General features: G+C 37.4%; 1 protein-coding gene across 3 annotated transcripts in view; it reads right to left on the bottom strand.

Moving 5' to 3' along the window:
• Window positions 1–1,024: 1,024 nt before the first annotated feature.
• LOC116176658 (atrial natriuretic peptide-converting enzyme) overlaps window positions 1,025–22,065 on the bottom strand; it is a 29,806-nt gene continuing 8,765 nt past the window's right edge. For 2 of the 3 annotated variants that reach the window (XM_031495378.1, XM_031495377.1), the window contains exons 2-10: window positions 13,291–13,637; window positions 7,657–7,843; window positions 3,378–3,591; window positions 2,680–3,284; window positions 2,399–2,605; window positions 2,130–2,343; window positions 1,936–2,081; window positions 1,345–1,886; window positions 1,025–1,292 (exon numbers count right to left, since the gene is read on the bottom strand). In XM_031495378.1, coding sequence (XP_031351238.1) covers window positions 1,110–1,292; window positions 1,345–1,886; window positions 1,936–2,081; window positions 2,130–2,343; window positions 2,399–2,605; window positions 2,680–3,284; window positions 3,378–3,591; window positions 7,657–7,843; window positions 13,291–13,344 — 2,352 coding nt within the window. In that variant the 5' untranslated portion in view covers window positions 13,345–13,637 and the 3' untranslated portion in view covers window positions 1,025–1,109. The remainder of the gene's footprint in view (window positions 1,293–1,344; window positions 1,887–1,935; window positions 2,082–2,129; window positions 2,344–2,398; window positions 2,606–2,679; window positions 3,285–3,377; window positions 3,592–7,656; window positions 7,844–13,290; window positions 13,638–22,065) is intronic. The other variant, XM_031495379.1, reaches the window with a different exon arrangement.

Here is a 22,065-nt window from a genome sequence, read left to right as displayed (position 1 = left end):
TAGAAGATAGGAAAAAACTGAAAAACCTTCACGTTAGTATACTACGCTCGAGGATGACGCCCAGATGTCGCCAACCCCACATCATGTAGCCCTGTCCCCAAGGTTTACAAATTACACGGCCTTGTAGATACACGTACCACCCGTTGCCTTTCTACAAGAGTTCTTCTACGCGCCCACATTTGCTGCCAGCCAGCCAGCCAGCCAAAGTGAGATTAAAAGTACTTTTTACAAATAAATTTGCAAAAATGCGCTAAAAATTACTTTCGTAAGAAAAAACAAAGTTGATGATGGTTAACCGGAGTCAGTTGTGACTAACGTTGAAATCTGGAAGACAAGTAGACGGGTACTCGATTTGTTAGAATCTGCTCAGCTTGAATCTTTTTTAATATTGCCACAGGTTGTCTGTGATATTGCAAATACTGACAAGAATGTTTCTTTAAATGTTGCATAATATTTAAAATCTTGTGATTTGTTTCGAGTGATTTTGAAATGTTTTTATTTCTATGGTTTTCTGACGATTTTCCTGCAATTTAGTTTAAATCTTACGGACATTCCTTTCGATTTCTTGAATTGTGTGAAACCTGCATTAGTAGGTAATGCTGTCTGTGGTAGGGATGCGTACTTGAAAGTAAATGCAAACGGTAATGGTTTATTGAGTTTGATCAGCCCTTAAGGCACACAGTCTGAACGTGGACAGCCGACTCAATTGTTTATTCGTATAATACCTACTTTCAAATAAGTTTTCTGGTTCGTTTTGTCATTTTTGAAGGCAATTGGGTAATAGTTATTCACAAAGAAGGCAATACCTACGACATAAATTTTAACAACAAAGTGTGATATAATGATTGCAGATGTTAGTCGAATAATGGACACAAACTGTCACAGTGCACCACTCACTAAGAAGTTGCCATTATTAGATTTTAAATTAATTAATGAGTGACTTTTCAATTTTTCACTAATTGGTTTTGGAATCAAAAGTAAAAGTACGGATATTTCAATTATACTCCTATAATAAATAAGTACATCAATTAAAATATTGTAATAATAGTATTTACATTAGAACAGTCTTATCTCGTTAAACGAACACTAGTTAACAGAGGGTAACAGAATTACGAAATGGCACTAATAGTCTCTTGTATCCAATCTACGTTGGACGTAACTTTGTCGTACAGTCTGGGTCGATCTACCCCCGCATTGGAACAGGCGATCCTCCAGTTGGAAACGCCCGCCAAAAACCACTTGTCACTGTCAGCCAGCTGGCAAATCATGGAGGTGCCGGCAAACTCTTCTTCCTGGAAGGAAAATGTGAACAAGCATCAGGTAAGTTAAGGAGTGGGTGCTTACGTTGCAATCGTTTTGGCCGTAAATGGTGTCGGTGCAAAGGCTGTTGACGGTCGCTATGCTTATGTTTTCACAATTCTCCATTTTGGTCGCCGTGATTTGCATTCGTTGCAGCTGGTCGCGATTTCGCGCCCATCCCAATGTGTTACATTGCGACATATTAAGGGACGATATTCCAGATTTTTCAATGGGCAGGCAAATCGGCGAGACGAAGTCGCTCATAGCAACTGGCTCGTCTAGCTTCACCATAGCAATCGTGCTACCCTCGACTGGAGACTTCACCATACCAACGATGCGCCTCTCTTGTTGCCAGGGCGATGCGCTGGAAAGCCTCACGGTTCCGAGACGTGCGACCCACTCCGCTTTGGGCTGCCCTTGAAAGCACGAAGCTGTGGTCACCAGCCAGGAGGATGACAATAGAGTCGCGTCGCACATGTGGACTTCGTCTTTAAATAAGGCGACGTGCCAAGGCCAATCGCCGTGATTGGCCATTTTACCTAGGCTTAGTTGTAAATGTGGCGGGTGCGTCCTTTGAACTCCGCATTCTTAAAATGAGAAATTGAGTGTTTGTGTCAGCAACTCAAGTTTACCCACCTAACTCGGCGCAGTTTACTTTCAAGACCTGTCTCGTCTTACAAGGTGTCCGTACAAATGCAATTTCCGATTGCAGAGGATTTTTCATTTCGACATAAGAAATATTGATTTCTTCATCCTTTTCGACTTGTAACGATGTAACCTTTCTGTAACTAATGTTTAGAAACACGCAAATGATACTAAGACTGTCTTACTTGTACGAAAGTGTTTTGCACAAAGACGTCGCAACGGTATACAGAATTTCAGTTGTCTCATTGACCGATAGCGTTAAGTTCAAATTTTCAGTGCATAACTTTCCAACTTCGCCCTTTTCGTTAAATATCACAAAACCGCTCGAATAATAGCGCAGAAGGTGTGGACTCACGACCGGCGTTAACGTTACATTTGAAACACTCGGGGCCACGTTAACTAAATTAAAATTTTAAATCCGCCGTTGATTTATACGACAGTCGTAGGTACTTACGACAAGCACGTTCGTCGCTTCCGTCAGGACAATCAATTCTTCCATCACACCTTTTCGTTGGAGGTATGCAAACCGATCCGATTCCGCAGTGAATGTGACCATTAGGGCAGTAGGTGCACGATTTCTCGTCGGATAAATCCTGACAGTCCACGACGCCGTCGCAAACTCGTGGAGAAAGTGCACGAGATTGCAACTCTTTAACACAATCTAAACAAAGGTGCGCCTTAATAATTAAAATGCAAAAAGATCAAAATAATGTTGAGGTCATCGATGGTGCCTACCTGGTTTCGTTGTACACGAAGCTTTTTCGCCAAACTCTGGAAATTTGTTGCACGCGAGCAGGTCCCTCAGCCTAGGAAGAAGTCGACTACCACAACCCGACATAAAATCGCGACAAAAGCTTCTGCAAGGTAAAACCATTTCCGCTTCCTTTTCGCCATCGTTACACGAGGGTTGCAGAACTTGGCACACAAACTCGTACGCGTTTCTGTAACATTCCGCGTCCACCAACTCTCTAAATGCGATCATATCTTCTGTTACATCCTTGTGGTTCTTATGCCCGAGTAAATTAGGGTACGTTGTTACATTGTACATCAAGTTGGAACAGTAGGATACTTCCATAGAAGAACAGACTCTTGGTGGTAAGGGTTTTTGTGTAATCGCTTGTGGTAAATACCTTGTTGTCGTGGTAGATGTTGTAGGTAAAAGGAAAACGTGGCTCTCCTTAACTTCGACAGTGGAAGAGTCTATGGTTAAATTACGGAAAAACGCAGAAGGCGATTTGATTTCAGTGTGCAATATTTCCTCCAAATCCTTCGCCACGACCGAAACGTAACTTGGATCCACGTGAATATTAAAATGGACCACCAAATCCTTTCCCTCCGTCCTGAAAATAATGGAATCCTTATTTGTACTTTCTATTTCAATGCATTAGCTCGATTTCCATCGCGGAATTTGATATTTATAAGTAGATACAAACCCGTCTAATGCCAATACTTCTGTTCCGGCGAAACCGTGTGTAATTGAGCTCCTTCTAAATAGTAGATTTAATCTCTCTTTGTAATCACGCGATCGTATTTTAAAGCTGTCCGTTGAAGGATCCGCCAATTCCGGCGAGTAAACATCGCCGTCGATTATTTTAAACGTCGCCCTGTAGATCTGCTCTTCCGGTGGATCCGATGCGAAAAATGTGTCTGAAAAAGAGCAATAGAATAATTAAATGCGCTTTCTAATTTAGAAGAACGTTAATCGACCGATAAATTGCTCGTCTTTAATAACAATAGGTTGTTTGAAAGTCTTGGGTAAGAGGAGTGCTGCAAGGACAAGGTGTGTGGAATATAGAAACTAGATCTGTTTGAAATCACCCATGAACAGGTGCATTAATACGAATTGGTGACGTAACTGAATGTTAGCTAATACCCGCGGAATATTTCGATGGTGAAAAGTTACACGTGATCAACGGAATTTGGAGCGAGCTAGCGAAGTAACAGTAGCAAGTAGCAACGGTTGGTTACACCCTATGGAATTACACCCTTAAAATTTTTCTGTTGGTACCAAGGGACGTTGACCTCAACTAAAGTTTGTCATAAGTCATGTAATAGGTAGGTTCTCGACCAATAATGATTAAATTTTGTTCATCCTTAAACGGTGAACAAGATCTAAATTGTTTAATAATTTAACGTATTTAAAACTAACGTAACGTAAATTTAATTTCGTGGTTTATTTTATTTACAAACAATTAACAATAAATTTATAACAGTTTATAGAAATGAATTGATTTATAACAGTTGAAATTTATCACTCACTCACATATACACAGTTTATAACAGCGCGAACCAATTATTACTTCGGCGTTGAAGTTGGAACTAAGTGAAACGCAATTCGATTTGCTTATATGTGTTCTTAAGTGTTCTCGAACAAACACGTCATATTTCCCGGAAAGGCTGCGTCCCATCCGCCTTCGTTCTTGATCGCCGATGACTAATCTTTCATGGCGCCTCGATGCCTATCCGGATTTCTGGAATATTCGCTGCACTAACTTCTAAGCACCCAAATTTGTACTTCTCATTTAAAGTGTTGGTAAACAAAAAGACTCCTTTGGCCCCGCGGTGTACGGGTGAACTATTTTCATTTCGAATCTTGCAGATCCACAAAAAGTAATGACAAATATAGGTACCACTTTAAAAATTATACACCATATAGGAAATAAACACCATATTATTGAGGTACGTGGCTTACACTTCCAACTGTGCAAAATTTCAGTGCTAGAGCTAAAAGCTCCCATCTCATACAGAACGTGCAGTTCAGTCCCATGGAGGAATTTTGATCCTGGCAAAAGAAAAGTGCACACTGTGGTTATCAGAATATAGATATACCGCTGCGATTGTAGAAATTGATGGCGAAAAAATTTGCATAATAGCAGTATTTGTATAGGCCACAGTCTGGATATATTCAAATATTTCTTGACAGTAGGTAACCGAAATAAAGAGCAGGACGAAGGGCAGTCAAACCGCCAACGCCAGAGAATTACCACTATCCATCCATCCAACGGCACTCGAATTCGATTCCTGGTCACGCTCAAAATATTCCCTGGGCCACCACACCGTACTACCGACTGCACGAAGCGTGCGAAAGCAAAACTGCGCGAACTGTTTCGGAGAACACCCAAGCAGAGCTCACCAAAGGAAACGACAACGTCTCTGCCTACCCACAACAGAACTTGGCTACACCGGAACCAACGGACATCGTCACTGAGACAAGTGATCCCACCTCTACGCCCATGGAAGAAGACCGCGAGGGGGAACAACAGTCGCCCCAGCAAAGAAGAAGAATATTGTTTGAAAATTGTTTAGTTTTGGAGGGAATAGTCATTCGGGTGGCCATTTTTAAACGTTGCCGGGTTGACTTTTTTTCCGTGTTCTTGTAGTGTGAAGTTAGTGTAGAACCTGGGGGTTAAGTACACTACAACGTCTACCATACTAAAGCTGTCGAAACAGAACACCATAGAATCATAACGCTACCTACGGTTAAAATCATACCCCTGATATCGTCGGTCGAAGTTAGGGACATAATTCTCAAACAGAAGCTGCGAAAAGTCCCGGGATACGATGATATCACTTACAAGACCCCAGAACGGTGTTAGCCTATACATCACCCGCTTATTCAACTCCGTCATCCTATTGAAACATTTTCCGGCTGCATGGAAGCAAGCGATAATAATTATGTTGCCAAAACCAGCGAAAATCCTTAGCAATCCAAGCAACTACCGCCGCATTTCTTTGCTTCCTGCCATATGACAAATATTCGATAGGATACTTCTAGTTCGCCTGCAGACGCACTTCAACATCCGATTCAAGGAGTTGGGTTTCAAAAGTAACACTCCACCACCCAGCAGATTATCGTGCTCGTCGCACTGTACCAGAAAACTTCAATAGAGCGAAGAGTACGGTGGCAGTCTTATTCGACAACACTCCTTCAATAAAATATGGATGCATGGCCTCATCTTCAAATTATTGAGAGCCCCAAATATGCCGGTTCGTTTAATTCAACTGATCGAAGCTATCAGAGGCCAATCTATCAAGGGTAGAAGTAGGTACCAGCAGTGCAACAAGTTAAGTGTCGCCGGTTAAGAAATCCAATGGTCTCCCTCCATCCAACGCCCAAAAGATGGCAGCGGTGTAGTCCATCGCCTTACGAAACTATCGGGCAGGGCAGACCTAAGGAACCAAGAACATAAAAAAAAACACCCCAGGAGGGCGCCACAAAAGTAACAAAAAGAAACATACCCAAAACCGACAAGCAGTAGAAGGCCATGGCTAGAGCTGCTAAACAAGTGCTCATATGCCGGATTAACATACGTTTTGACTTGAAAACAAATAACACTGTAGGGTTGTACTTAGCCAAGCCTAATCTTTCATTGATTGATTGTCAGCAACGCTGATTATACTAAGCTTCTAGGTACCTTTACATAATAGACCTTTGTCGTTCTGGTCTCGGAGCTGTGCTATACCGTATAAGAAAGAAACCACAACGAAAAAAACTTAAACTGGAGGACTAGGAGTGGTACAGACGGACGGACGGAGAAAGTGCGGACAATAGCGTTTATTTTGGAAAATGCGCTAAAAACATGATAGTGTCCAAACTGCGAAGTTTCAGGTGTGGAAAAATCCCCTTTCCTGATCTTCCACTTAACCCTTTATAGATACAAATCTTACGTGGACAGACCATGTTGACCCGCTGGTTATGAAATTAAGTAGCGCATATTATGTTGCCAAAGAGTATATCACGTTTTGCAAGCAACATATGGCAGTGACGTTTGAACATAAACTAGAAACCATAAAGGACACAATGACTAATGACTATGTCAAATAAAAAAATCCAAAACTTTAAACGTTCATCAGTGTGGATTATGGAACAGGAATTCATACACGTGTTTCGATGGGTAACCGAACAGTTTTCAGAATCAGAGACGGAAGTGGGTCACGCATGACGAATTGGGTTCATAGCTCTGACTCCACTCTGGTCAAGTCGAATCAGTGAGTCAGGTCAAACCGAATAGGCAAGCCAAATCGGATCTGTAGGTCAAGTCCGGCCGATGGGTCTGAACATCTCATCAGTGAGAATATTAAAAACACCTTCACCTCTATAAGGTTGTGTATAAATAAGAGATTTCAATTAAAGTCGGCAGATTAAAGAAGAGTTGAGATATAAATGTCAAGGGCAGAATAAAAGATAGAAGAGAAGAATTTGTAACTGTGACCTCTAAACGATATGTTAGAAAACTGTGGATCTCGCAGAATTGGGACGACGAAGAACGAAAACAAGAAACGTTTGCAATCATCAAGAAACTACTACATCAAACAAATGCCCTAAGCTTTTCTAATTTCCTAATTTATTTATTTATTTATTTATTGTCCCTCTTTTGTTCTGAACCCTCAACATGCTTTCGCCCAATTACAGAGTGACCCACATAATGCTTTTTAGAGGTGCCCCTGCTGTAGAGACATTTGCAAAGAATTAGCAAATACATTTCAATGAAAATAGGGTGTCCAAATAAGGCAGAACATGAAGAACCGTAAGGCTTCCTGTAGGAAATCAAGAAGATGATTTCCCCACACAATGGGTTGAAACTATTATAAGGTCGTTATCAAGTAAAGGTCTGGCCAATTCGGAACCTGTACTTTTTATCAGCAAAATAAAAGGAAAAGTTTACCTCTCCTTAGCACAATGGAAATTAAAATAGTAATTAGGATACTTACACCCCACGTAAACGGAGGCCGAGGCCAGTAAGAGTAATCCTAGAAAGCACGCGATTATACAGCATCCGCATTTATACTGTGAGCTTAATTTATTCCTGGTGAAGCGTATGTCCGAGTCTGAAGATAGAATGGAGCTTGGAGATCTTTTGTAATGACGAGTTGTTGAGTTGACCGTGCTGATTGACATCTGGAACAATGTACAAAAAGCTTCTTACATAACATCTCAGGTATTTATTTACAAATAACATCATCAATGACTTTGACTACTTTTTAAATATCAAGGGTACCCATGAAAGTGAAACGACTTCCACCTGCAGTTAACAATGTATCACACCAAAACAGTCAGAGGTGAGTTGGATGGCACTTAACAATGGGCGAATTAAAATCCCACCCAGAAATGATTACCAATAGATAAGGTGGGTGAGTCGGAAGGTAGCAATTAGTTTTACATAAGAAAAACATCTTCATTGCCTGTGTAAGGTAATCGTAATTACTCATTATAAAATTAGCGTGGGAAAAATACACATTGCAGTGATATTTCATAATCCAAAATTTATAATAGGTACCTACATTAAAAGGATGATCGATGCTGTAAATGTAAATTAGAGTTACCTCATTCGGATTACTTTATTGGGATTTATTAAAGGTATGACTTTTCCTTGAGCCGGTTAGTTAAACCTACGAAATTAGGAAGAGATCATTATTAAATTATTACAAATTTAAATACATGGGTGTATTTGAGATTATTTAAGGTAGTCGATGACTGTATACCAGCAAAATTATAATAGTGCAATGAATTCCAATTATTAAATGTTGAATGTAGACAATAAACCTGAAGTAGTAAAAGTTTCAGAGAGAAAATTAATTTGGTCCTTTCAATCCAATAAATTTGCGTATGAACTTGGCCTAAAAAAGTCGACTCACATGTACGGGTATGGCTTCCTGTTGGTTGTTGTACATAATATCCGAAACTTGTATGTAAGTACTTACGATTCATTCAGAACTCAATTTTTTCGAAAGTGGGTCTCTTTCCTCCGCCAAGTTAGGAAGCAATAAAGTACTTGTTTCTTACTTTCGTAATTGATTTAGATTTGTAAGCAAACTACATACATATATTTCTATTTTTAGCGCATTTCCATAAAAATAAAAAAAAAATGCGCTATTGTGGCCACTTTGTCCGTCCGTCCGTCCGTCCGGCTGTCCGTCCGTCCGTCCGTCCGTCCGCTCGTTTTGCGACGCTACTAGTTCTTTATCTTAAGAGCTATTGTTCTACTTTTTCGCTAACTGTTTTATTTATGGAAGAATTTAAATGAAATTTGATACATAGGCACATGGAATAAAGGAAAATCAAACGCCAGTTTCAAAATTTGGTTTTGCGCATGCGCAGTGACAACATTTTTATTTATGGAAGAATTTATGTGAAATGTGATACATAGGCACTTGGAATAAAGGAAAATCTAGCGCCAGTTTCAAAATTTTATTTTGCGCATGCGCAGTGCTAACTTTTTTATCTATGGAAGCATTTAAGTGAAATTTGATAGTTAGGTGCTTGGAACAAAGGAAAATCTAACATTAGTTTCAAAATTTAGGTTTGCGCATGCGCAGTTCCAACTTTCTTATTTAGAAAAGCATTGAAATGAATTTCTTCTCATAAACTGAAATTGAAGTAGCACGTCAAAAATGGATTGCCCATGTGCAACGCTATCTTTCATATTTGTGGCCGGATTTTTACCATTTTAACAGAAGTTGCATCTTACAAATGGGAAATGAATGCAAGTGGAAATGCGCTTTATGTAAATCGTTTACGATTACTTTTTAACTTGTTTACTTTAATGTTTGAAGTAAGAAGAAATCCGATGAAGGAAAGTACGTCTGATGTGTTTTTTACATATTTTTTTGCTTTATTCATCGCAACACATTTTCCATGACCAAAGTGACAGGTTGAAAATTATCACCCAGATCATCGGGTCCACGTCTTTCTGCCGAATTGGGCATCCCCCGGACCACATAGTTCTGCGAGTGGTGCTCATGGAAAAGGCGGTACGTATTTACTGTTCTGTTATTGTCATCTTCCTTAGTATAATTCCACCGGCAGTTATCCTTAAGTATTCGATGCAACAGCGAGCAGGTTGTGTGTAAATGTATTATGAAATGCCCATAATAACCTATGGAAACCAAGAATGAGCGGAGCTCCGACACATCGCGTGTTTTTTGGGTTGCTTTGGATTGAAGTTCGAAATCAGAAACCAAAAGTTTACAAAACCAACTTGTTAATTTGCTTTACTTAAAAATTAATAAATTGAGAGACTCAGTAGCCTCGATCAACTTCCAAAGAATTTATTATACAAATTTTCATCAACGCCTGAACAAATCGTGGGGACGAATAGCAAAATCTGACATGATATGAGAACTGTATCCGAGTCGAACGATGGATTCGAATAAATACAATTCATGATTGACAATGAGAAAAATTTATTGCAAAACAGGTGAAAGATTTAAAACAAGATCCTTAAAAGAAAGAAAAGCTTGTTTGGGCATATTACCCCTCACCCGCGGGCGCAAAAGGCGCACTTAATTCTGACAGTTTACGAACTTCATTTTGCTTTATAACACCAAATTAGATGTCAAAGCAAAACTGGGTTGATGAATTTGATGAAAATTTTCGGTGGCTGTTCGGGCGGTAGAAACTTTTAACTTTTAATAAAAAGAAAATTAACAAAAGGCCTCGCTGTGACTAAAACTGCTTGCTTTGTCAACAAAAACTTTTTCCGTAATCGGACAACACGTTCTTCCACTACTTTGGTTATTAACTTGGTTCTGTACACTTTATCTCGAAATCGGTGAATTACCTTTCATAGCATAGAATTTAAAGATTTTGCTAAAAATGGAACTACGAACTTCTAATGGTTTTGCAGAAAAATACGTTGATACATAAAAAATATTAATGATTGGAATATAGTTTAATATAGTTCAGGTTACGATCTTTCTCAATTACCTACTGTTAAATTTGTACTTAAAACAAAACTTCTTGATGACAAAAATAATCGACTAAAGAGAAGCTGCGTCTAAATTGTCTCAACCTCGGTCACAGCATTAAGAAAAAATCAGAGAAAATCACAATTAAACCGCAAAAAACACACAACCCCTTTAGAAGGAGCAAGGTAAGTAAATACAATGACCGTTCGAGATACTGACGACGATGAATTTCAAAGAAACAGGAAGTTTTTAAACAAAACAAATTTTCCCATTAAGATGTCAAATAAAGATAAGTAAGCATCTAGTAATTCATCAAATTTCCTAACTAATTTGTTACAGAAAATGCGAATACTGATCTAAATGATGGAACTATATTAATGATAACCCATTGTCTGAAACAGAGCAGGAAGCATTGGTTAATTCTGAATTTAATGAAATTGTAAATGAGTCGCCGACTTCTGACTCTGCAAATAAATATAAAAGTTATGAATATATTTAAGAAGTTATTAAAATTCAAGTTTTTGTAATGATTAAAATTAGTGAAAATTAATTAAACACTGATAAGATATTTAGTTTAAAACAAATCTGCCTTTCGGTACTAGATTCACCCTTTATTGTTTACACTACGCAGAACAGAGCTCAAGGGTTCCACATCTTCGCATTATGACATACTAATTGTAAACGCCAGAGGTACAGCTATTAATATTTATTATTAATATCAATGTATCATAGATACGCGTTCATTATTCGGAGTAAATTTATCTCGTATTTAAAAATATCTAGACCAAATTTCGACAAGGATAAAAATGAAATTCTGTTGAGTACGGTAGAATAAAGAAGGGTTCAGGTGCATTTTACATGGACGAATCAATATTCCCAAAGCACGGAATTAAAAGCATTAAGATAACTGTGTAAATAAAATTGCAGTACGCGTTCCGAAATACTGCACTTCTATTTATAAACTCTTACCAACGTCGCGAGTACGAACAAAATTGTGATCGCTGCATGAATCTGGAGCTGCAATTACCAAAAGTGTTGACCTTGTCCTAGAGTAATCTCTGGATCTCGATGTTGTTTTAAAATAATACGGACTAAGAGGTATCGGTCCATAGTGTTCCAATTTTGATAACGGAAATTGAATTCTCGTGTTACACTTACTCTAAACAGTTTCACGGTTCTTAGGACCTTATAAGAGTGTCAGAGTTGGGATAATTAAGCATTTCATTTGGTTCTTTATGGTTTCGGGTTCGAGGTCCTTACAAGCCTGCCATGTAAAAAGAGCTGCATGCTATGAGGGTAACACTGAATACAGGCTGTGTGATAATTCCGCAACCAAGATCTTGGTCTATCGAGAAGAGGCGCTTGAATAAAAACGATTCGTCGTCACTTTGAGAAATATGTGAGAATAAAAGAAAGAAAAATAGATTTTATAATATTTTATTAAAGCACATTTTAAGAAAAAAATATGCAGGAAAGACAAAAGTATAGGATAGAATCATTCGAAATGAAGAATAATGAGGATTACCTGAATGGACAGGGTAACAAACAAAGCAGTCTTGGAGCTAGTACAGGAAAATAGGGCGAAATGTGGAATCCGCACAGAGAAGACGTGATAGAATGATAGGGCTCGTGCTCAGGCCCGAAGGATTAGTACAGCTAGCTATAAAAGGTAGGTGAGAGGGAAAGATAGGGGTAGGACGACAGAGGCCGAATAGTTAGGAACATAGGCAGGGGTAGTTATGTAGAAATGAAAAGATTACGAGCGTCCAACCAATCCTAGGATTGTGGACTTCGAGAACAAGATGCAGGGTGTCGCAATATGCACGTAAAAACGGTTTCAAGAAAGGTATTTCTTCTCACTAAATGGCTGATTGAAACACGAAAACAGTCCTGAAGCGTGAATATTTTTCATCAGACGAGCTCAGGTAATTTAAATTCAAACTATTTCAGAAGGTCTTCTGCCCACACCACATGCAAAGGACGCTCTTTGGAAATAATTTGTTTACCATACACCTACTTTTATACAATTTGAGAATCATCCGCATAAATAATGTGTTGCACAACTTTCATTTTTAAAATTCGTGATTGGAAACAAGGAAGTCTTTAAACATTTTTTTACCAAAACATTTGAATCGTTTTGAAGATAGGGAAAGTAGGGCAACATTTACGGAATTAAAAATTAGCATCTCATTGTAAATACGACTAACGGTGCTGATGAGTGATGTCAATGCTTCTGTAAGCGATGGGCACATTAACCTACTAAAAAATGAGTGTGTAATCTTAAGGCAGGCATCTTTTTTTGTTGAATAGTCTTGCAAACCGATTAGTGTTGCTTTTGAAATGTAACTCATTCATTATCGGATGACTAGGTACCTGCATGGAAATATGTTGTTAATCGCTAAAATAAAATGCATTCTTTTGTGCTAAATAACAACTTCTGCCGGATTGCGTTGCTGATGTGTTCACTGGGGAGATTGTAGAAAGTGTTCTTGGTGCACTAAATTTTGAAAAAAAACTGGAAAGCGATTATTTTGTGGCAAAAAATTAGAAATTTGTAATAATTATACATGCATACACACCCACGACATTCTGCTAATTAAAAAGACATAGACCCTGTTAATCTTTATTAAACTAACCAAGAAAGTTATCACCACTCACCTTCGAATCCCATGAAGATTTCCTATTGTTCTTGTGTTCCATTGTAATAGTCATTATGAATGGCTTAATAAAAACAAATACTAAATTAGTAAATCACATCACACTAAACCGCGTTAAAATTTCATCACGTTGCTTCATGCGCATAACTGTCCCCAGGTTACCGCAAAAGGTCACTTAGCAGTTTTTAACGCGACGTGCCTTGCAACTACACTTAATTTCGAAACCGCGAGCACATAATTTTCACGACGATTAATTTTGAAATTCTCACATCATTTCACAGATAAAAAGTACCCACGGTTTTCACTTTGGTACAGATACCGTTTTGCTTCGCTTCGGCAAACTTTCTCCTGCAACAAAGAACGGCAATCAATAACATTGTAAAAATTGTCTATTAAATGCGAAGAAAGTTCGGCGAGATTTTTTGCCGATCGAATCGATATGTAAGCGAGAATTAAACTTGACACGCTAACACTACTGTTAAGTGGTGGTCTAATTACACTTAACTGTTTTGAGTAATTTTTCAGTACATTTGTATGATTACTCGAAATTGTTGTGACGAATTTATAACTAAGTGTTTTTTTGATTGTTGCCCACTTAATTGCACAATGTAATTACTACAGTAGGAAGATTAATTTGCAAGGATGCATTAACATAGATACATGCTGGACGCTGGACGTGGTTTGAGAACTATAGAGCTCCTTACATATATAAATGAGGATAGAAAAACTAATACAATAGCCCCTTGAAGTTCGTAGCATTTTACTGAAATTTTCAACATATTTTCTATCCGTTTTTCCAGTCTTTCCAATTATCACCCCAGCCTACACAAGCGTATAACGACCATGCCAGCTATTTTTTGATAATGTAACAATCTAAGTGTCAATTTAAATATTTGTCTGGGAAAGAGCTACAGATCCTAGTACAGATCCCTTCTGGGAATCTACAGCAATTTTTAGGGAAGGCGTCCCAAGCATCTTATTTAGAGCCAGACGAGTATTCGCTCCAAAGTGGCGCTAGGTCAGGACAACGCAAAACGTTAAAATTTTACTCTAAAAAAACAAAATAGTAGTGCGAGAAAATCCCTGCAAGTTTTTCCCATTTCGTCTAAAGAAAGAAACTACACATACCAAAGAACGCTACCCTTGACCTAGGGGAATTTTTCACTAAGTATGAAGAAATCCCTCTAGGACACCGCTGACTAATAAGGACGAAACGGTTCACTTTTGCATTTTGTTGTAATAAAAAGAAAACAACCGTAAAGTATTAGTGTGATGTGTAAAAATTTCAATTAACAAATTGAGTTCTCTATTTTATCTATATATTAAAAGAACATACTTGGAGAAGGTGCATCTTGGTACATGTAAAACAAGGAAATAAAGTATTTAATATACTCAACCATTGAGTAATGGTGGGGTTTCATCATGGACCAGATTGAATAGTCATTTCCTGTATTAAGGGAGATTAATTGATTAATATTAGCTTTCTTGAATCAAAGACCACGTAGCAATTTTTATTATAAACAATCAATGTAAGTGAGCCGGCCCGTGTGGCGCAATTCAGTTGAAACTGGACTGCAGTGCTAAGGGCCCCTGGTTCGGGTTGGGTTGGTAGAGCAGCCTTGGCTGAAACCCTACCTACTCGAAAATAAAGGCAAATAAATTAATAAATAAATAAATAAATAAATAAGTAATTAAGTTCAGAGCTTCAATATTTATGTATTATAAAAGACGATAAAAGGATATTTTAACCATCGAGGGACAGATGTTCATGGTTAGTTTCCCTGTATAATACAAAACTCTATTTTATAGCAGAAACCATCTAAATCATTATAAACTTCCGAAAATTTTGAATTTAAGACGTCAAAAATAGTAAAATTAGGTTCTTCCTATCTTGTTTATTCGAAGGGTTCTTCTGTCGATTCCATAGAGACAGTATTGCTGTCTGTTCGGAACTTTATTTTATTTCGTGCTCCGCATCCTAGTTTTAATAAGAATGACAAGTGTCATTGAAATGCACAATGATTTGCATCACTTTATCTTTTCTCTACGTAACTACCATCTACTTTTTTACACAATCATCAATTAATAGCACGCTTTGCTCTCTACTGTTCTCCAGGGAGTTGTAAATGACCCCCAAACAACGAGGGGTCTGCCAAGACCAACGGCATCAGGATGGGTAAGACAATGGGAAACCACCACATTAAAGACCCTTTGGGTTGTCCTTTGCAAAGGCGTAGAAGATAAGAAAGAAAACGTGAATTGTTCTCTATAGAAATATTCCGGGTTGGTTTCCCAATCGGATGCCCGAAGGAAACATTTTGCGAAGAATTCTACGTTTTTTTGGAAGTGAAAGGACGGAAGTCAGCAACAAGAGTAGAATAGACAAGGGGAAACTAAGAGTTGGAACTTGGAACGTAAGAAGCATGCTCAGAAGAAAAGAGAAACTGGAAAACCTAACACAGGAAATAATTAAGAATGATATGGATTTGACAGGATATAGGAGTTAGTGAAGTCAGGTGGGAAGGTGAAGGAGAGACAAGAGTGGATGGTGGCACATTTTATCTTTGTGGAGAGAAAACGGGGTTTATTGCGAGTAAGAGCATTTATAAAGGCCTGTATTAGTAAAGTATAAGGCATGGTTGTGATAGAATAATTACAGTAAAGATAGAAAGAGTACCAAAAAGTTTTTGAGTCATTCGGTATATATGCCCACCAGTAATCAAGAGGACGAAGAGGTTGGAGAGTATGAAAAGAATAATGAAACCATAAAGAATGAAGGCAGAGTATCGAATTCTGAATACGAAGCTTAGAAAAGAAACTGATAGTGCTAAAGGAGAAATGTAGCGAGATAGAGCAGTTCACTAAAATTGGAAGGCTGGTTTACAAGAATGCAAAAAATGTGGTAGGGGGAAGAATAAATGTGAGGTCTTCATTGAGGATAAACATGGCAAAATTCTAAGGGATGATTTTTTTACACCCACACATGCCGTAAAGTAGATCTTATTGTGGAGGTTCTAAATTTGTGTTTCTTTGATCTCAGGCGGACTATTCTTCAAAAATTAATTTATTCGTCAAAGAAAGTGTCCAATCCGATATTTGTGGACCAATTTCGATGAAAACACGTCGGAAAGCGTTGCGTTTATTTCAATAATCATAACAACGATTTCTTAACAAAATACAACACTCATATAAAGATGATGAAATTATTCCGTTCTACTCTTCGTTTACAGCTCATTTGAGGTTCTTCTGATGTAACATAGAGCCTAAAAGCTTGCAATTACGGTTAAAAAGAAAGTCAATCTCTCCAGTTGTCAATAGTCCGGATGAATGAAAGTATGTATTTCTCAAATAAAACATGTCATCAGAAAGGAGATGTTAAATCGACTCGAGACCGAGACTAATAATTGACTATTGACAATGGAGAATGAACGTCTTTATTACACAGTTCCTTCACTATCGTCTCAAAAGGGTACGGCACGAAGTGAAAGTTTAATAAATTACAGGCTTAGAGTGGTAGATTCACGTTCATGATTTTATGAATTTTAAAGTACATTATAGTATTTACAAATGACTCTTATTAACGGTACAGTTGTACTGCTGAATTCTTTTGCTCGCATCCTTTTCAGTCATGTAAGTAAAAGAATATCTAGCCTAGTTAGTGGAATGTGGGTGGTTGTCCTCTATTGTATGTGTCCGTGGTCGCGATATGGGACCTGAGTAAATTTACTGAAATTTCACATGAATTTGCAAACCACACTTTATAACAAAAAAGAATGGGAGTAAGTTTCGTTAGTCCCGTTGTTGCAGACACTTTGTGAGAAATAAATTTCATAAAAGTTAAAAATCTAAGTAAATGCTTATTTTTATATGTTTAAAGAGGACCATATCAGCATACGAAGGTTTTTGTAGAAGGAGGTATCCAGTCCAGTTGTGTCAATGATTTTGCTGTCAACAACCAACAACCATAACGTAGGTACCACGGTAACTGATCACGTAGGACGATATATCTACCGTTCCAAAGATTTGGTCACGGAGGTCGTCGATTGATTAATGGGGGACCATCTATTGTGACCTTTACAATTCAAACCGATTATAACTATGTCAAAAATTCAATGGATTTAAACTTAGTTGATTGAATATATTAATAAAAGCAAACGTGATCAATTTCCATTCTTCTTCATATGTACCTGGATACAAAATATGGGTTTGATTCATAAAAAAAAAATAAAAAATTCGATGCCTACTTCGTAATCACGTGTCCATGCTAACTTTGACATAATAAAGGACTGGTAGATTCTGCTGTCCAAAATATATACGCTATCCAACCGAAGGCCAAAGGAATGGTGTCACTGAAATTAACTATTAAATTCCCAATCAATGGAACAAAATAACCCAAATCCTTTGTCTGGATTTGATTCCTATCAATAAATATAATACAAAATCTGTTTGAAGCAAGTACTTCTCATACCTCGATCTCTTCAGGAATATCAAAATTATTTCAAACAAAATTAATAATTTACAAATTCCTAAAAATAATGTCATTATACTTTATATAAAATAAAAATTTAAGATATCTTTAGGTAATTGACGTTCATGAGATTCCTTTCATGTTACAAATGTCCCCGCGTATTGCGAATCCGAACAAAGTTGATTTAAATACCGAAATATAATGCCAAATTTTCATGGCTCTGGGATTTCCCAAGGTTGTGGCTTTGAACCCAGGTCATGGCGTTGGATGCTGGACCAAGGTAATGGCCTTGTATCCTGGGCCAAGGTCATGGCCTTGATTTTTGGATGTCATGGAGGGCACGACCTTGGCACAGTTATCACTACAATTGCGTAACTTTAAGAGAAAGATGATTGTGAAGCTGTTAAAACTGACACTAATAATACGTGTTTCAGCGCGCTCACTAATTGAAATTAGAAAGCTATTACGCCTTCGAAAACAAATAAACCTTGGAAAATGAAATGGTGGCCTCGGCTTTAATCAAGGTCATGGCCTTAGATTTCGACCACGGGTTTTCTCGAATATCGTCCAGGTCATTGCTCCGGGATTTCCTAAGAGCTTGCAAGCATGTATGAGTTTACATTTTGATTGTAACTTCCCAAGGTCATGGCCCTGGATGTTGACCGCAGGTTTGCCCAAGGTCATTACCTCGACTTGCGACATTGTTTTCCCAAGGTTACGACCTTAGATTTTGACCTTGGGTTTTCCCCAAAGTCATCACTTTGACTTGTGACAATGGTATACATTTTCGAGTTTAACTTTATATGTTGGTTAAAAAGGTAAACAAAGTTTAAAAAAGATATTTGAGATACGTTTTAAGCTTTAGGATGACATTTGAAATACTTTTTTGAACTTGTAAGCATTTTAGGGTATAACTTTGTTTGTTGACAAAACGGGTTTTAGGTTTTAGGAAGATATTTGATACGTTTTTTGCAAGTATTAGTATTTTGCTTGGAGCGATGCTCGGGGCTATATTCCATAAATAGTGATATAACTTCTACATAATTATGTTATTAAATTAAATGCTTAAATAATTTGTGTTAGTTTCTAATTTTTAGGACGATATGCGTTTATAACTAGGTTTTCGTCCTCATCAAAATATTGTCATTGAAGATAAAGTTCCCCATCTGCACCAAGGTCATGGCCTTGAGTTTTGGACTTTGTCCCAAAGTCGTAGTCTTGGATTCTGGACCATGGCCAAAACTTTACTATCAACATACAAAGTTAAACTCGAAAGTGCCTGCAAGTTCTAAAACATATCTCAAATATCTTCTTAAATTTTGAACCTTTTTTTTACCAACATATAAGGTTAAACTCGAAAATGTTTTCCCATATCACAAGTTAAGATGATGACCTTGGGAAAATCCGAGGCCAAACTCCAAGGCCATGACCTTGAGAAAAACTCGAGGCCACCATTAATTTTCCAAGGTTAACTTGTTTTCGAATGCGAATGCTTTCTAATTTCAATTAGTTTGGAACTGGTCCAAAGCGCGCGCGTAATCACGTATTATTACTACCAGTTTCGCCGTCATTTTTCTCTTAAAGTTACGGGATTATAGTGATAACTGTGCATCTCTCTTTTCATGTGTGAAACTTGATAAAGCAAGGATTTTCAAACATGAACTTGGATAACGTTATAATTATGTAAGTAAAGTTTTTTTGTTTTGCTTTTTTTTTTTCTTCTTCGTAAAATTTTGAAATGCATAATTTGGCATTTCTTAAGAATAGCTTAGGACTTGAAATTACATTCCCAAGACCATGTGACGTCACATGACCTACTTAATACTTCTACATTACTTATCATTTGAGTTCATTTGATGTTCATCATTATTTATTATTATTATTTACTATACCTTCTAATCTTTCATTTCTTTTATGGCTGCCATTATTTCCGTTGATAGAATGCCTTCTCCGATGTTGCCACTCTCTACTTCCTCTACGCTTTCCACTGTCATCTTTCTTCTGTGACAACTTGCAATCCTTATTTTCTATTTCCATCCCTGTCATAGTTCCACCTTATTTCTCCCCATCTAGTGTATGTTTCTTCACTTTATTGTATACCAAATCATGTCTACTTTCTTTTCAAACCATGCTGTTCTTGCCTTCTCCGTTTCTTTTTTTTAGTTTAGGGTTAAGTTTTCTGTACAATATTTTTCCTTCGTCTGTCCCTAATTTTTAACTTTCCCCCATCTTATTTATAATTTTTGTTGTTATCCAAGGCTTCTTTATTTTTGGTCCCTTGCTGAAACCGATGCACTCTTTACCAATGTTTATTACGCCTTTCTTTATTCTCTCCCAATCTTTCTCTCCACACTTGCTTTCCGTCCCACGCTTTTATTTCTCTTTCCATTTTACATCCTATTTGATCTTTCAACTTTCCCAAATTCCATTTCTTACAATCATCAGTTTTCCTTTTTCTTTTCGGTCTTATCTCTAAATCTGAGAATGTGGTCGCTGAATATATCACCTCCTGGTAGCGTACAACCTTTTTTGATTCCGTTCTTATATCTACTTTCTACCAACAAACTCTACCTATCTACCAATTTCCCATCCCAATCTTACAGCACCCCTGTCCTTCTTTATTCATTATTCCTGTAATTTTTTCGTACAGTTTTTTTTATTTCTTCATCGTCATGATCACTTGTCGATATCTGGATGACTAGTATTGTTCTTGGTATCTCATCTACTTTCATTACTATGATCCTATCACAGTGGTACCTTTCCCATTAACTATAAATCCTACTCCATATCGTCCTTTTTTATCTCCACTATAATAGAGATGAAATGTTCTTTTTCCACTCCACGTCCACCCCATCTCACTTCACTGACACCAATAAAATACAAATTATTTCGTAGCATTTCTCTTTTTAGGTTTTTTAGTTTTTCGCCTTGAAGAAGAGTTTCGAATATAACCTATACTTACTTTCAACAGTGAACTCCCTCTGTAATTTTTTCCGAATATAGTTCAATAATGAATTCTTATATAGATATAACATACGCAGTAGTAGCCTTGGCCATAAATAAAAGTGGTACAATCAAAGCAATGTAGCTGCTCCCATTTTAAGTGATACTAATGCGGAACACTCCCATAACTGCCTAATTATTATCTAATATGTCTAAGAAGAAAATCAAACAATTTACCAACAAAAAAAACCACCAAACAAACCTGTCCTTACTTAAACTAACAGAGCGTATAATAAGCACGATTACAATTTCGTTCGATCTTTTGTGTTATGTTAACAATTGCATGAAGGAGTAACTGTTTTCCGAAAACGTAACAATTTTACGTAACCAAAAAAATAGGTTCAAATCCTTTTGTTATACGACGAATCACCCAATTTAAGTGTTACCGTTATCGCATCTTTACCTTTTAGTAGGTAGGTGCTAAAAACTTTGTCATCGAGAACGAGATGCGCTCAAGCATTTTTTAAAACTGCGTCGTTTAATTAGCACCTATGGAAAAAGGTAATCTTGTCCGTCTATTAGTATAGCAAACCGATTATTTCCAGTAAACCGAAACTAGTAAGCGTCGCGTTTTGAGAACGATGCATTCACGATCAGAGAGAGTAACCTCAATTTGATTATAATGAGACGTTATTTTTGGATCTATTTGGTTTTTTAGAAAATTGCCTTGCTAAATTTATGTCAATTGGTTTAAGCGATACCTAATCTTGTTTTTTGGGTTGTCGTGTCGTGCAATGATGCAATAGTAGAAATTAGTGTGATAATAAATGTAATGCCCCATCAAATTTTATTGGGTACGAGAATTATGGTTGCTTGGGAAATAACAATAATCCTTGCAGTAATAGATTTGCGATTCGAAAATTTATTCTGATGGCAGATGCCGATCGGAGTTCATACTTGCATGGGATCTTATCTTATCTAAAGCATAGTTTAAAGGAAAGCAGTAGGAAAGTATGAGCCATGTAAAGATATTAGACATTTACGCCATGACAATAGCGCCAAAAAAGCGAATAGAAAACTACCGTTCTTGCACCTATACCATTTTGTTCCGCCTTCAAATCTTCGTGCATGCAACGCTGAAAATTAACAGAGTCCAGTGAACCAAAATTTCTTTAGCTTTCAGAAGAACCACTCAATTGCAAGGTTAACTTGTTTCTCGAAAAATACATAATGCATAAAGTCCAGCTGTGCCATCTCAACGCGATCAGTTTCCATATTTCTAATTGAATCGGAGTTATTTTTTGATTTGTATAAAGTAGTGGTCAATTACTTTTAAGAATTTTCATATTAATTTTGTTTCAAGTA

Source organism: Photinus pyralis, unplaced genomic scaffold (genome assembly GCF_008802855.1).
Source record: "Photinus pyralis isolate 1611_PpyrPB1 unplaced genomic scaffold, Ppyr1.3 Ppyr1.4_LG7, whole genome shotgun sequence".
In the NCBI taxonomy this organism is placed as follows: domain Eukaryota; kingdom Metazoa; phylum Arthropoda; class Insecta; order Coleoptera; family Lampyridae; genus Photinus; species Photinus pyralis.
The sequence above is the reverse complement of the archived record's forward strand: the minus strand, read 5'-3'. Positions and strand labels throughout refer to the sequence as shown.